The sequence below is a fragment of the Thamnophis sirtalis genome, unplaced genomic scaffold (genome assembly GCF_051295495.1).
Source record: "Thamnophis sirtalis isolate CommonGarterSnake01/CBP01778 unplaced genomic scaffold, rThaSir2_p1.2 scaffold_13, whole genome shotgun sequence".
NCBI lineage: Eukaryota > Metazoa > Chordata > Lepidosauria > Squamata > Natricidae > Thamnophis > Thamnophis sirtalis.
Genome location: NW_028261393.1, coordinates 52282468 through 52295468, shown reverse-complemented (window position 1 = coordinate 52295468; position 13001 = coordinate 52282468). Strand labels below are relative to the sequence as shown.

At 37.2% G+C, this 13001-nt stretch overlaps 1 protein-coding gene across 3 annotated transcripts in view; it reads left to right on the top strand.

The window, feature by feature from the left end:
• Nucleotides 1–13001, top strand: part of STAG2 (STAG2 cohesin complex component) — a 48031-nt gene that overhangs the window by 20067 nt on the left and 14963 nt on the right. For all 3 annotated transcript variants that reach the window (XM_087727520.1, XM_087727518.1, XM_087727519.1), the window contains exons 5-20: nucleotides 863–959; nucleotides 1422–1498; nucleotides 2399–2603; nucleotides 4371–4522; nucleotides 5104–5177; nucleotides 5287–5410; nucleotides 5911–6009; nucleotides 6106–6185; nucleotides 7210–7317; nucleotides 7537–7648; nucleotides 8595–8712; nucleotides 9295–9398; nucleotides 10225–10317; nucleotides 11400–11489; nucleotides 11724–11927; nucleotides 12310–12380. In XM_087727520.1, coding sequence (XP_087583646.1) covers nucleotides 863–959; nucleotides 1422–1498; nucleotides 2399–2603; nucleotides 4371–4522; nucleotides 5104–5177; nucleotides 5287–5410; nucleotides 5911–6009; nucleotides 6106–6185; nucleotides 7210–7317; nucleotides 7537–7648; nucleotides 8595–8712; nucleotides 9295–9398; nucleotides 10225–10317; nucleotides 11400–11489; nucleotides 11724–11927; nucleotides 12310–12380 — 1808 coding nt within the window. The remainder of the gene's footprint in view (nucleotides 1–862; nucleotides 960–1421; nucleotides 1499–2398; nucleotides 2604–4370; nucleotides 4523–5103; nucleotides 5178–5286; nucleotides 5411–5910; nucleotides 6010–6105; nucleotides 6186–7209; nucleotides 7318–7536; nucleotides 7649–8594; nucleotides 8713–9294; nucleotides 9399–10224; nucleotides 10318–11399; nucleotides 11490–11723; nucleotides 11928–12309; nucleotides 12381–13001) is intronic.

The following is a 13001-nucleotide window of genomic DNA, read 5'->3' as shown; positions in this document are numbered from 1 at the left end:
TTTTTTCCTAAAATCAAATATAGTTTATATCTAGAAAAGAAGTGGACATTGCTGGTCTATGACCATAATAAAGATTTGATTTGAAAGGTGGTTTGATTTGATTTGAAAAGAAGACCCACCTTGTAATTACGTTATTGTAAACAGTTGCAGGACAGATTTAAATTGAATCCAATATGTGCAATTACTTTGTTTTCAGATTTTGAAACTGTCAGTTTTAACTTTTAACCCTGTTACAAAGTAAAGTAGGTCCCAAATCAACCTTAGGCAGACATGAGGATTGTCTTAAGCTTCGACTAACCTTGGCTTAAGTTTATCAGACTCTTTTGGAAAAACCAATACACCATTTTTTGATTTCTGAAAACAATGTTTTGGAGAAGTGGGACAACTGTGGAAACCTCGGGGTATAAAAGAAGAGTTTTGCCCTAACTAAAGCAATCCAGGGAAAGCAAGAATCAGAATTCTACCAGATATGGGATAAATGGTATAGGAGGATGGAGGAAAGAAACAAAAATCAATGAAAGAATATAACAAAACTCAAAAAATAATAGTTATGAGTAAAATAAGAGGGTTAAGAATGGTGAAATCCAAATGAAATACAATAGAAGGGTAAATAATATAAGGTGAGCGGTATCGATTGATGATTGCTATTATAAAAAACAGGAAGGAAAAACAGGAACAGGAAAAAAACTTCGTATTGTATAAACGTGGTGTACGTCTAACTGTTGTGTGTGTGTATCTTACATGTTTGTCAATAAAAAAATAAAATAAAAATAAAAAAAGAAGAGTTTTGGGGTGATTGTGTGTTTGTAGATAGAGAGTAACAATAAGCATCCCTAATTTAACATTGGCTTTATTATTTTAGTCTGTGGTGGATGACTGGATAGAATCCTACAAACATGATAGAGATATAGCACTGCTTGACCTGATCAACTTCTTTATTCAATGCTCAGGTTGCAAAGGTAAGATTTCTATTTGGGGGTGAGTTTTATTCCATATTAATTTCATTTTAAAAAATCTTCACGGCCCCTATTTGTTAGTATTCTATCCCATTACGACTACAACTTCCCATAATAAATAGTACTTTTCGCAATTCCTTTATTTCTCTTTTATTCCTCTTTCCCCCTTTTTTCAAGTACTTGAATATAATGGAGGGTTTCCCCCTCCAAATTTACAATTGTATTCTGGCTTTTCAGAGACTGGGAGCCTGCTGATGCATGATGCGTATTAAAAAAAATATTCTACGTCACTTTTAAAAGAGTTGCCTATGTAGAACTATCAAATTACAGTTATTCCTATCTATGCATTTTAAACATTTCAGTCAGAAAATGACACATTTTGTTTTGTGGTGTTATTGCCTGAACAACATTTTTTAATCCTTTGAACTTTGAGATTTCATGGTGTTCCCGTTCTGTGATTTCTAGGGGTTGTAACAGCAGAGATGTTTCGACATATGCAAAATTCAGAAATAATTCGAAAAATGACTGAAGAGTTTGATGAGGTAAAATGGACGTGTTTAAATTTACATTTTTAAAACTCATTGCTCTATATATATCTTAACATTCCTTATACTAAGACGTTTCTGAAGTAGTAACTGTGGTTCTTTCAGTTGAAAATGTATCTTGTTTTTGTGGTTTCTGTTCCTGCAACTGTTTTTTAAATGGATTTATGGAGGTGAAGAATTAACTGGAGGGCAGATGAAATCTCAGTTCATTGCAACAGTGATAATGTTTCAAGTAGCTGAGTATCTTTTCAACTTAGCACTTCCCTTTCAAGAACATATTTATTAACAGGATGTATAGGAAAAATCATTGGGAAATTCTGTACAAGGTAGTCCTCAACATATGACCATAATTGAGGCCAGAATTATGGTTAGAAGTCATGCTGGTCGTTAAAAGAGTCACCATGTGATTGCACCCAATTTTATGACCTTTTTTCTGGCAGCTGTTAAGTAAACCACTGTGATTGTTAAACACTACAGTGGCAAATCCATTGTCTGCAATGGGCATTTTTTGTAAATGCTGGTTTCCCTGCAGAAAATATCATAAATTGCAGTCATGTGACCCATGGATGTTGAAAACAGTCATAAATGTGGATCAAATTACCGTGGGAGTGGTCGCTAAGCGTCCATTAACTTCCTACACATTTTTAACTTTTTTACATTAACTTTTTTTATTACTTTCTGGTTGCCTTTGTTCTGGTCTACAAACAAAAGGGTAAAATAATGTTTTTTGGGGGGGTGGAAATGCAATTAAAATACAAATCTTGTCTGTTGTAAGATACATATCCGTGTGGAAGATGAATAAGATCTCTCTCTGTTCATTGGGACATTTTAACCTTTTACTTTAATTAGCCAGATAATGCAATGCTTTTTGTGCAATTGACACATTCTGTATTTTAGGACAGTGGGGATTATCCGCTCACCATGGCTGGTCCCCAGTGGAAGAAATTTAAATCAAGTTTTTGTGAGTTCATTGGCGTGTTGGTCCGGCAGTGTCAGTATAGCATCATATATGACGAATACATGATGGATACCGTGATTTCACTACTTACAGGACTATCAGATTCTCAAGTCAGGGCATTTCGACATACTAGCACACTGGCAGGTAAAACATTCATCGGCTTGATTTCTTTTTTAAAAAAAATGCTGAAAGTCAATCCCAACTGTCAAATCTTTCTAGATTGTTTGAAATATTTTCATTGAAAAGAATTTAGGTTTAGGAGTCTTAAGAGAAAACGACTTGGGGGTGATTTATTTATTTATTTAGCCTACGTTTCCATATGTATCCTTCTCTTCGGTTTTCTTTAAACAGGGATAAACCCAGGTAGTTTTAAAGTTAAAAATTAAAGAATTGGCCAACCTGCTGAGCTTGTCTTAAGATACCTCCTTTAACTGCTTGCTCTTGCTATGCAAAGTCATTCAGGTGGAAAACTACTGCTTGAGAGACGCTGCTCTATTTCTTTGAAATATAAATTTAACAAAATAAAATGCTTCTCCTTGTGAAACTTGTCAAGAACCCACCCCAGCATCCCTTCGATGGAAAAAAAAAAGCTATTGCTCTGCAAGGACAGAAGGATGTTACAATTGACTTTTAGCCCAAGTGAAGCCTCCATCATCAGTTTTTTAGTCTCTGGAACAGCAAGGTCAGGCTTCCCAAAACCAGCAGGTTAAATTTGCTTCATAATCGCTTTACGGAATGGACAGTTAACCTCAAAGCGGGCCCTGATTTCCTCTGTGTGAGAAGACTAGAAACTATTTCCTGCTCTAGAAAGAAACATTTCCAGAAAGAGATGAACCTTCATACCATCATTGAAACTCTTGATATGAGTTTCATTTTGGAGTGGGAGGAATAAACCGATGCAAAGACTAAACCATCCAGTTTTTCAACGCAGCAGTTTGATAACTATCTTCAAAGAGCAGAAATAATAAAACAGCCATTAAGTCAGTGTTTCTCAATCTTGGCAACTTGAAGATGTCTGGACTTCAACTCCCAGAATTCCCCAGCCAGCGAATGCTGGCTGGGGAATTCTGGGAGTTGAAGTCCGGACATCTTCAAGTTGCCAAGGTTGAGAAACACTGCATTAAGTGAATGAGAGGTGGTTTCCTGGGGTGCTTTCCAGCCACTTGTTCAAAGTTCAGCGCATTATACCATAATAACTGTCCCTGGAACAATTGTTACATTCCTTCTTGGACAAAAAGAGTTACGTAAGCCCTTTAGTAACCGAGCCAACATAATTCAATTCACTTTCGTGTTTCTTTTCAAAAGATCCTAAGTAGTCCATAAGTAGATAGATAAATAAGATAAATGTAAACAAATAAATAAAATGAGAGGGCGAATGTGAAAGGGTGAATTTTAATTGACGTGAATATTTTGTCCTGTGATAAAATATGAAAAGTGTTGCCTGAATTTTGTATTCCTTCTCAGCTTTTTGTGTGTGATTAATCTCTTACCCTATCCCTTCTCCGTAGGTAGCTAAACCATTCAGTTAATGAATATTGCCTTTGTATAAAATAGATTCCTAATCCTGAAATTAATCATTCAAAACCTTACTAAAATTTTATTTCTGTCCCTTTTCTGATAAAGAAATCATTCAGTTATAAATATTTCCTTTACATACATAAAATGGACCCCTAATCCTGAAATTAATCATTTGAAATCTTACTAAAATTTATTTATATGCCACTTTTCCTTTTGACACTTAAAGACAGCATGATTTAACCCTCTCTACTGTCATTCCCTCCCCCAAACAACAATCCTGCATTTGTGTTTAGTGTAGTATGGCATTTTTGTATATCCATATCATCATTCAGGCTTGTTGATTATATTATTCTATACATTAGGACTGATTTTCATTTTCTCTGCATTTTACAGCTATGAAGCTAATGACTGCGTTAGTAAACGTGGCATTAAATTTGAGCATTAATATGGACAATACACAACGACAGTACGAGACGGAACGAAATAAAATCATTGGAAAACGAGCTAACGATAGACTGGAACTCTTGCTGCAGAAAAGGAAGGAGGTTAGATCCTTTGTCCATCAGTGGAATGGTTCTGACAAAGAGGAAACTATGGGAAATATTTGTATCCCCCCCCCCCCCCAAAAGTTAGAAGTAAAAGTTTATGAAAAACCTTCCTGAACTTTTCAACTGAAAAAAAAATTATGCTATCATTTGATGCCTGTGAAATACACAGTCATCTCTTTGCTCCTGGGGTGAACCTGAAGAGAGATATGTTGTCCCAAAGACTTAACCCAAGTGAAAGGAAGGGGCAAATCTCTTGAGATCTCACAGATTTTCTTTCCAACTCTTTATTTCTTCTCCCTGACCCTTGGAAAGAGGTAAATTAGGGAAAGGGGTCTTCTAGGCCAGGGGTGTGCAACTCTGGACTCTTTAGGACAGGTAGACTTCCAACTGTCAGAATTCCTGAGCTAGCCATATACCTGTGATTGAAACCTTCAAACAATTATTAATTTTGCATTGTTTTATTGCCTAAGCATGTATCTGTAAAACTGCAGCACATTCATTTAAGTGTAACCTTTATTGTCATCATACTTAAATACAACGAAATTGGTTTGCCATTTGTCAGTTTCTGTGTTTTTCAGCTGCAAGAAAATCAGGATGAAATAGAAAACATGATGAATGCAATTTTTAAGGGTGTATTTGTTCATAGGTACAGGTAAGTCCAATTGCTGTGTATTTAAGCTTCGTTTTAAGATGCATTCTATTTTTTCTCTCTCTCTTTAACACCACACTCTTCATTTTCTTCATGTATTATTCCTTTTCAGGGATGCGATTGCTGAGATTAGAGCAATATGTATTGAAGAAATTGGAATTTGGATGAAGATGTATAGTGATGCCTTTCTCAATGACAGCTATTTAAAATATGTGGGGTGGACAATGCATGACAAGGTAAAGCATTGAATCCTACTTTCTGCTGCAATTTATTGAGCAGAGAAAATAAGGCACAAAATTGATGCCTCCCTTTTTCTTAATCCACATTGTAATAATTGATTAATTTTAAGAGAGAAATAATTCAGTTTTACATTTCACGAGTTCAGTGTCCAAATGATCTAACAGCAGGGTGTAAAATCATAAGGTTGGATTTCTCTTCTAGCTGGGACAGAATAAAACTTTTTTTTTCCAAATAGCAGCTGTTAAGTGCCTTGGTTTTCAATCTGCTTCAAGGCTGAATTGAAAGTGTTGTTAAAACTGTAAACTTTCTCAGCTTGATGTAGTTTGTTTCATTTATGTAGAAATTAATTTTCCATTGTAATTCAGTATTTAACAAGTGGACCCAGTAAGGGAAATCACAATATAAATGTAGACCTCCCAAAACTAATTAACATATTGTCCAGTGTTGAAAAATGAAAACTTAAGAACTGTTATTTTATTTCCTGATTTTTTTTTAGCAAGGGGAAGTGAGACTCAAATGTCTTACAGCTTTGCAAGGGCTTTACTATAATAAAGAACTGAATTCAAAATTAGAACTCTTCACCAGCCGGTTCAAGGTAAGTGTTCATTCTCTCTTTTCCTTTTAATGAAATATTCCAGGCTTTTCATTATAACAGTTTTTAATTTTACAAACTAAATATTCTTCCTATTAGGACAGAATTGTGTCAATGACTCTTGACAAAGAATATGATGTTGCAGTGCAAGCAATAAAACTACTTACTCTTGTTTTACAGTAAGTGTTTCAAATCCTATTTCAAATAATTAGATACTCATGGTATTAATTTGTCCTTTTTGTATAAATGTAGTTTCTGAAACCTTTGAAGACAGCAGTTTTTTAGGGTGTCATGTTAAAGTTGGATAAAAATGTATGAATGATTTTGTGTTGTCTATGCTGCTAAAAGTTCATGGAGACTCTAGTGAGATTCTCAGAGGTCCATCTTTGAGTTCTTCTTCAGTTACTTAATGTATATAGACATGAAACCTTGCTTTAAATTGAATATTTAGAATTTGGGTAATCTACAGTTAAAAGTAACCACCTCTATTTTATTCCAGTAGTATTTTTAGTATTTAAGTACAGATAGTCCTCAATTTACGACCAACTTGACCCCAAAATTTATGTTGCTAAGTGAGGAATTTGTTAAGTAAATTTTGCCCCATTGTACAACTTTTCTTGCCACATTTGTTCAGTTAATCACTGCAGTTGTTAAATTAGTAACCCGGTTGTTAAGTGAATCTGGCTTCCCCAATGACTTTGCTGTAAGAAGGTCGCAAAAAGGAATCACATGACCCAGGACACTGCAACCATCATAAATGGGAGTCATTTGCAGTGGTGGGTTGGGTTGCAGGCGGTACACCCCGGTACGGTGCTCCGGAGGGCCCACCTGCCCGCCCGAGCGCCTTACCTGCATTTGAGCTCTTTAGCGCTTACGCACACAGTGTATGGCCCCTATGTGATGCTCCGCCAAGCAGCTGGAGCATTGCGGAGGTGTGGACACATGTGCTTGCTGTGCGCATGTGCGAGCGTGCATGTGGCGGATGTCAGGCCCTGTTGCACTGGGATCCGGAACCCACCACTGGTCAGTTGCCAAGCATCTAAATATAAATCATGTGACCATGGGGATTCTGCAACAGTCATGTGTGTGGAAAACGGTCACTTTTTCCAGTGTCGTTGTAACTTCTAATGGTCATTAAGTGAACTGTCATAAATCAAGGACCACCTTTTTTGCTTGCCCTTTTAACAATTGCTGTATTTTTAGGAGTAGTGAAGAAGTTCTGACTGCAGAAGACTGTGAAAATGTCTATCATCTGGTTTATTCAGCTCATCGGCCAGTGGCTGTAGCAGCAGGAGAATTTCTGTATAAAAAGTAAGGAGAAAGTGACATTTCATTAAACCAACTGTAAGTTGTGAATTAGACACAGCTGAATCACTGAGCCATTTAAATAGGTTTGTGGTTCCCCGCATGGGGAATTCGGATTTCCTCTGGAGCGACTAAGAACTAAATCTGTCGTGTGTCAACAACACTTTTATTTTTAGCTAACTACAATTATGCTTCTCCCCCCCCCCTTTTTTTTTTTCTGGGAAGGCTTTTCAGTCGCAGAGACCCTGAGGAAGATGGAATTCTTAAAAGAAGAGGAAGGCAAGGTCCAAACGCTAATCTTGTCAAAACATTAGTATTTTTCTTTTTGGAAAGTGAGGTATGTACACATTCCTTACTTATTTTGTCAAACTGTTCTTCAGAAATGCTTTGTTTGTGTTTTCCATTGAGCCAAATTAATTTCCACTTGTTAAGAAGAATTGCCTAAGACTGCAATATTTTGTAAACTGCTTAATCCATATGATTATTGTACTAATGTATTGTAGATCCTTAAGTAAAGCTTCCTTTAATTATTGTGTTGCTGAATGTAGTTACGGGAACTTTGTGTAAATTTATTAGTGTCCAAAGCTTTTTAAATACTCTTGCAAGACATGGCATCTTTGTAGTTCTGATTCCATTTATCTTGTGTATGCTTGTTTATAAGAACCTCTGAATTCATCCCCTAACACTGCTCAGTATTGAACATCTTAATATTAATGATGTAAGAATGTGGGAGAGAGGAAAAATAGTAATGGCCTGTTTTTCCAAGAGGGTGGCTACCCAATAAAAGATCATTTGGATTGCAAAGCCAATTGAAATCCGGTACATTTAGCAAACAGGTTTTAATTGATTAAAAGTAATATTAAAAAGTGAGAAGACATGATGGACCTGAGGCAAATAGCATAACATTCTTAGTATAGTGCTCATGCCTTCTCTATGTACCATGTTTCCCTGAAAATATGACCTCCCCGGATAATAAGACTAATCGGGCTTTTCAGAGCATGCGTTAAAATAAGCCCTCCCTGAAAATATTATAACACAGCAGCAGCCGCCATGAGGTGACCACGCTGGCCACCTCCTGCACCTCAAAAATAATAAGACCTCTCCAAAAATAAGGCCAATTGCTTATTTTGGGGGTCAAAAGAAAATAAGACTCTTGTCTTATTTTCGGGGAAACACGGTATACATTTTCTCCCTTAAATTACCAATGGTGTTTGCTTTTTTTAATAACACTTTGGGGAAGCTTTTCATAAAATGCACAGTAAACACCTCTGGCTCTTTTTCAGTTACATGAGCATGCTGCTTATTTGGTGGACAGCATGTGGGATTGTGCAACTGACCTTTTGAAGGACTGGGAATGTATGAATAGCCTTCTGTTGGAAGAACCCCTAAATGGAGAAGAACGTAAGATTTCACTAAAAGCATGTTTTAAAAGGCATATGCCAGGATAGGTGTCCCTAACTTCAAGAAAGTAAATGGAATTCAATCAAATCATACAAGCCACAATTGAAATAACTTAGAAAACTTTTGAGTAAGTTAGTTTCGAAATTATGATCATGTTGATTTGAGTTTTCAAAGAAATACCAGGTGATATGTCTCTAAAATGAATTTATTTGCAAAAATGAGCAGTTAAAATGATTAAACAGTAGTAGTAACTTCTAACTATTGTTAACATGTTTCGTTACATATAAAAATAGAGCAGTTATTTTATTAAATCTTTAAATTCAAAGAAAACTTAGATTAAGAGGCTTTCCAAATGAGATTTCAGGCATAGGAATTTTAAGTATTTCTTCTAGATCAGTTTGTTTTCTGTTTAGTTCTGGTGTCAGGATAGTAGCTAATTTAGTGTACTAATCTACAAGTTTGAGGTACAATAAATAATTGATCAGCAATTCTTGTGATTAAATCTTATGATATGTTCAAGAGGTTCTTAACATACATGATTAAAAGAAATGACATTTTTCTTTTTCTTTTTAATTATTTCAGCTTTAACAGACAAACAGGAAAGTGCACTAATTGAAATAATGCTGTGTACAATTAGACAAGCAGCTGAATGTCATCCCCCTGTAGGAAGAGGCACAGGAAAACGGGTATTTTTTTAAAAATATATATGTTATAAACATAATGCTAATATATTATCCAGCTAATTTTAATGTTTTTTTCAGAGAAAAATGAAGTTTATTCATAGTTATCCATTGTATTTGAGTTTTGAGCCAGTGTGCATTACATCGGCAGTAGAATCACAGTTGTTGAAAGAAACATCAAGATAACCTATAATTTCAAAGAAAATTATGCACTAGCCTTTAACATTTCATATTCATTGTAATATTACTGTGTGCAATTCAAAATAAGTGTATAATCTCATCTCTTTGGAATCAGAATGCATGCCTACAGTAGACAGTGAAAACATGTTATTTTTAGCCTCAGTAATCTTCTATTTCTGGGGTCAGAGTGAACCATTTGAAGGTCTTGAAAAATCCCAAGCTTGTTTGCTTGATAACAGTCATAGCACTTAATTCTAATTTTTAGGTAAAAATATTACACAGCAAAATTCTGGTGACTGTTAAAAAAAGCCCTACAACAGAATTTATTTGCAACACTGTCATTCTAAAGCTGCTCGGCCATCTACTGCATTCCCTTTTTTGAGCACATGTTAGTGAAAAACATCTTGATTCCTCTGAACGGTGACCGAAATAATTCCTTTAGAATAAACGAATGTCATGTTTGGAAGGACACTGGAAACAGTTTCTTAATTCTGAGAATATGGATCCTTTTGAAATGTAGTTGAATTTGGCTCCTGTACTAGATATTGACTATTAATGAATCACATTTTGGGATTGCATCCCACAGATGCTGATAATGCCAGTCCTTTAATCCTGCTGATCCTTATTTTGTTTTTTGTTTTTTATTACTTAGGTCCTTACAGCAAAGGAGAAAAAAGCCCAGTTGGATGACAGAACTAAGATCACAGAGCTTTTTGCTATCGCACTTCCTCAGCTTTTAGCAAAAGTGAGTGCGGTTTTTGTTTTTGTTTCTATGTTGATGGCATGCTGGTCGGGCCAGGGGCTGGGATAGAGCTCAGAAGTACGATGAGTTTATTTCATGCTACCTGATGAATCTGATCTACTAATGGTCAAAACAAATTGGCCCTTGATAAGAATTAACGGAATTCATAGGAGCTGTCTCTTGTGGAGCATAGTGACTCCCAACTGATGACGCATTTGACCTCGCCCTCAGGCTCCCCCTGCTCATCTCCTACAATGCTTAGGTCACAGTTGCATAAGAAGGTTGTCTTGTAACAAAGTAAATAGTTGATTAGCCTATTTTGATAAAAATTATTATGGGTGACAGCTTTCCATGTTTTCAAAAAGTGTGGGGTTTTTATTTACCTCTCCCTGGGATTCCGTCTTTTTGCTAAAGTTTCCTGAAACTTGGTGACACATTCAGATTATTTGTTCTAATGACATTTACTGAAGAATGTTTGCTAATTCTGATTCCCCATTGTCTACTGTGTTTCTCCAAAAAGGCAACCCACCTTGAAAAGGAGCCCTATCACATTTTTGAGTGTGCGCGATCAAATTAAGCTCCACCCACAAAATTAGCCATAATTAATACCCCGCCCACCCCTGGGCACAGGGGGTGAAGTGAGGCACACAGATAAAAAATAAACTTGGGGAGGAGGGGGGAGCTGCCCTACTTACTAGGCCTCACACAACTCAACACCTGCCTCGCCACCTTCTGTGGCCGCTTCTGGAAGGCAGCCGAAGGCGAAACAGAGGCCAGGGCCATGCGTGTGAATGACAGCAAGCGGCAGAAGAAGTGGGCCAGCAGCAGGCTCCTGCTGGGCGGGGCTGTTGGTGCCGCCACCGTCAGGTGAGTCAGTAATTAGAACCCTCCCCAAAAAAGGCTTAACCATTTTTTTTCGGGGGGGTCAAAAGAAAATAAGACACGGCATTCTTTTTGGAGAAACACGGTAATACTGAACATTTTAGATTTCTTAAATGAAGCTCACCTTTGGAATTGTGAAAAGTGAAACGCTGATTTTATGGGGAAATGTTTGGGATTTAATGAATTGTCATCCATCTCCACAGTATTCTGTAGATGCTGAGAAAGTCACCAACTTGTTACAGTTGCCACAATATTTTGACTTGGAAATCTACACAACAGGGAGATTAGAAAAGGTAAGCCAAGTTAAAAGAACCGGATGAAAACTGAACAGATCTTTTGACCCAAGGCTGGCCTGGCCCTGCGGGGTCTGCAGCTAAGGCCATGGCTGTTTGTACTATCACAACAATTAAGCCCAGTTCCTTTGGAGCAAGGGGCTGTGATGGCGATGAGCGAACAGGAATTTGAACAAGCACATCAGAAAATCGATGGTCGGTTGATTCTCTCTCTTTTTTCCATCTATTTACTAGCATTTGGATGCCTTATTACGACAGATCCGGGATATTGTAGAAAAGCACACAGATACTGACGTTTTGGAAGCTTGTTCTAAAACTTACCACGCCCTCTGCAACGAGGAGTTCACCATCTTTAACCGAGTAGATATTGCAAGAAGCCAGCTCATAGATGAACTAGCAGATAAATTCAACCGGCTTCTTGAAGATTTTCTGCAGGAAGTATGTATCTCTCTCTCCCCACCTCCCTTTCTCTTCCTCCCACCTTCTCACTGTCATTGTCTCCCTCCCTCTCTCCCTCCCTCCCTCCCTCCATCTTGCTCCCCTCCCTCCCTCCCTCCATCTTGCTCCCCCTCCCTCCCCCCCTCTCTCTCTCTCTCTCTCAATGTCTCCCTCTTCAAGCTAACCTTTTGCCTCCTGGCTTTTCATTGCACCCAGATAAAGCCCAGATAAACAGACAGATTGCCTGTGTATTTTCTCAAATAAATAAATACACTTCACGTATTGGTTTAATACTTCTTAATATTAAAATAGAGCAGAAGGTCATCCTTTGACTTCTTGAAATCATTGGCTGAATTGCAACTCTACAACTTTTGAAACCTAGGGAGAAGAACCTGACGAAGATGACGCCTATCAGGTCTTATCAACATTAAAGCGAATTACTGCTTTTCACAAGTAAGTAAAGCAACAGCTTGTCCACCTTTCACTGGTCTTAATTTTGTTTCTTTATGTGAGGCTTTAGGAATTGTTTTATTGTACGTACATTTTTTTTAAAAAAAGGTCCACTCATTTTCGGTTTTGTTTCAACTTCTTCTGCTATGTCTTGCTAGGATCGCTCTCCTCAGTCTGCCTTTAATGGGTACTGAGAGTAATATTATGTGCATCTATGTGGCAATCCTTTAAAAGAAAATAAGTTGAGGGCAAAAGTAAATGGTCTAATGGTTGAAGGGTTAATGGCAGGAGACAGTGAGTTCTAGTTGGGCCTTAGGCATGAAAGCTGGCTGGGTGACTTTGGGCCTATCACCAGGAGACGGTAAGTTCTACTCCCGCCTTAGGCATGAAAGCTGGCTGGGTGACTTTGGGCCAATTCCACTCTTCCAGATGAATTCACCTTATAGAGTTGTTTGTTTTGGGGAAAATAAGAGGAAGGAGTATTAGGTATGTTGAATTATAAGCAACAATAAAACTGGGATGAAAATCAACTAAATAAATGGCCAGAGCTTTACATCTCCACGGATTGGGGCTTTGTGCTTACATTGGAATTCTTTTGACAGTAGCATGGGTAACAGAACCCGA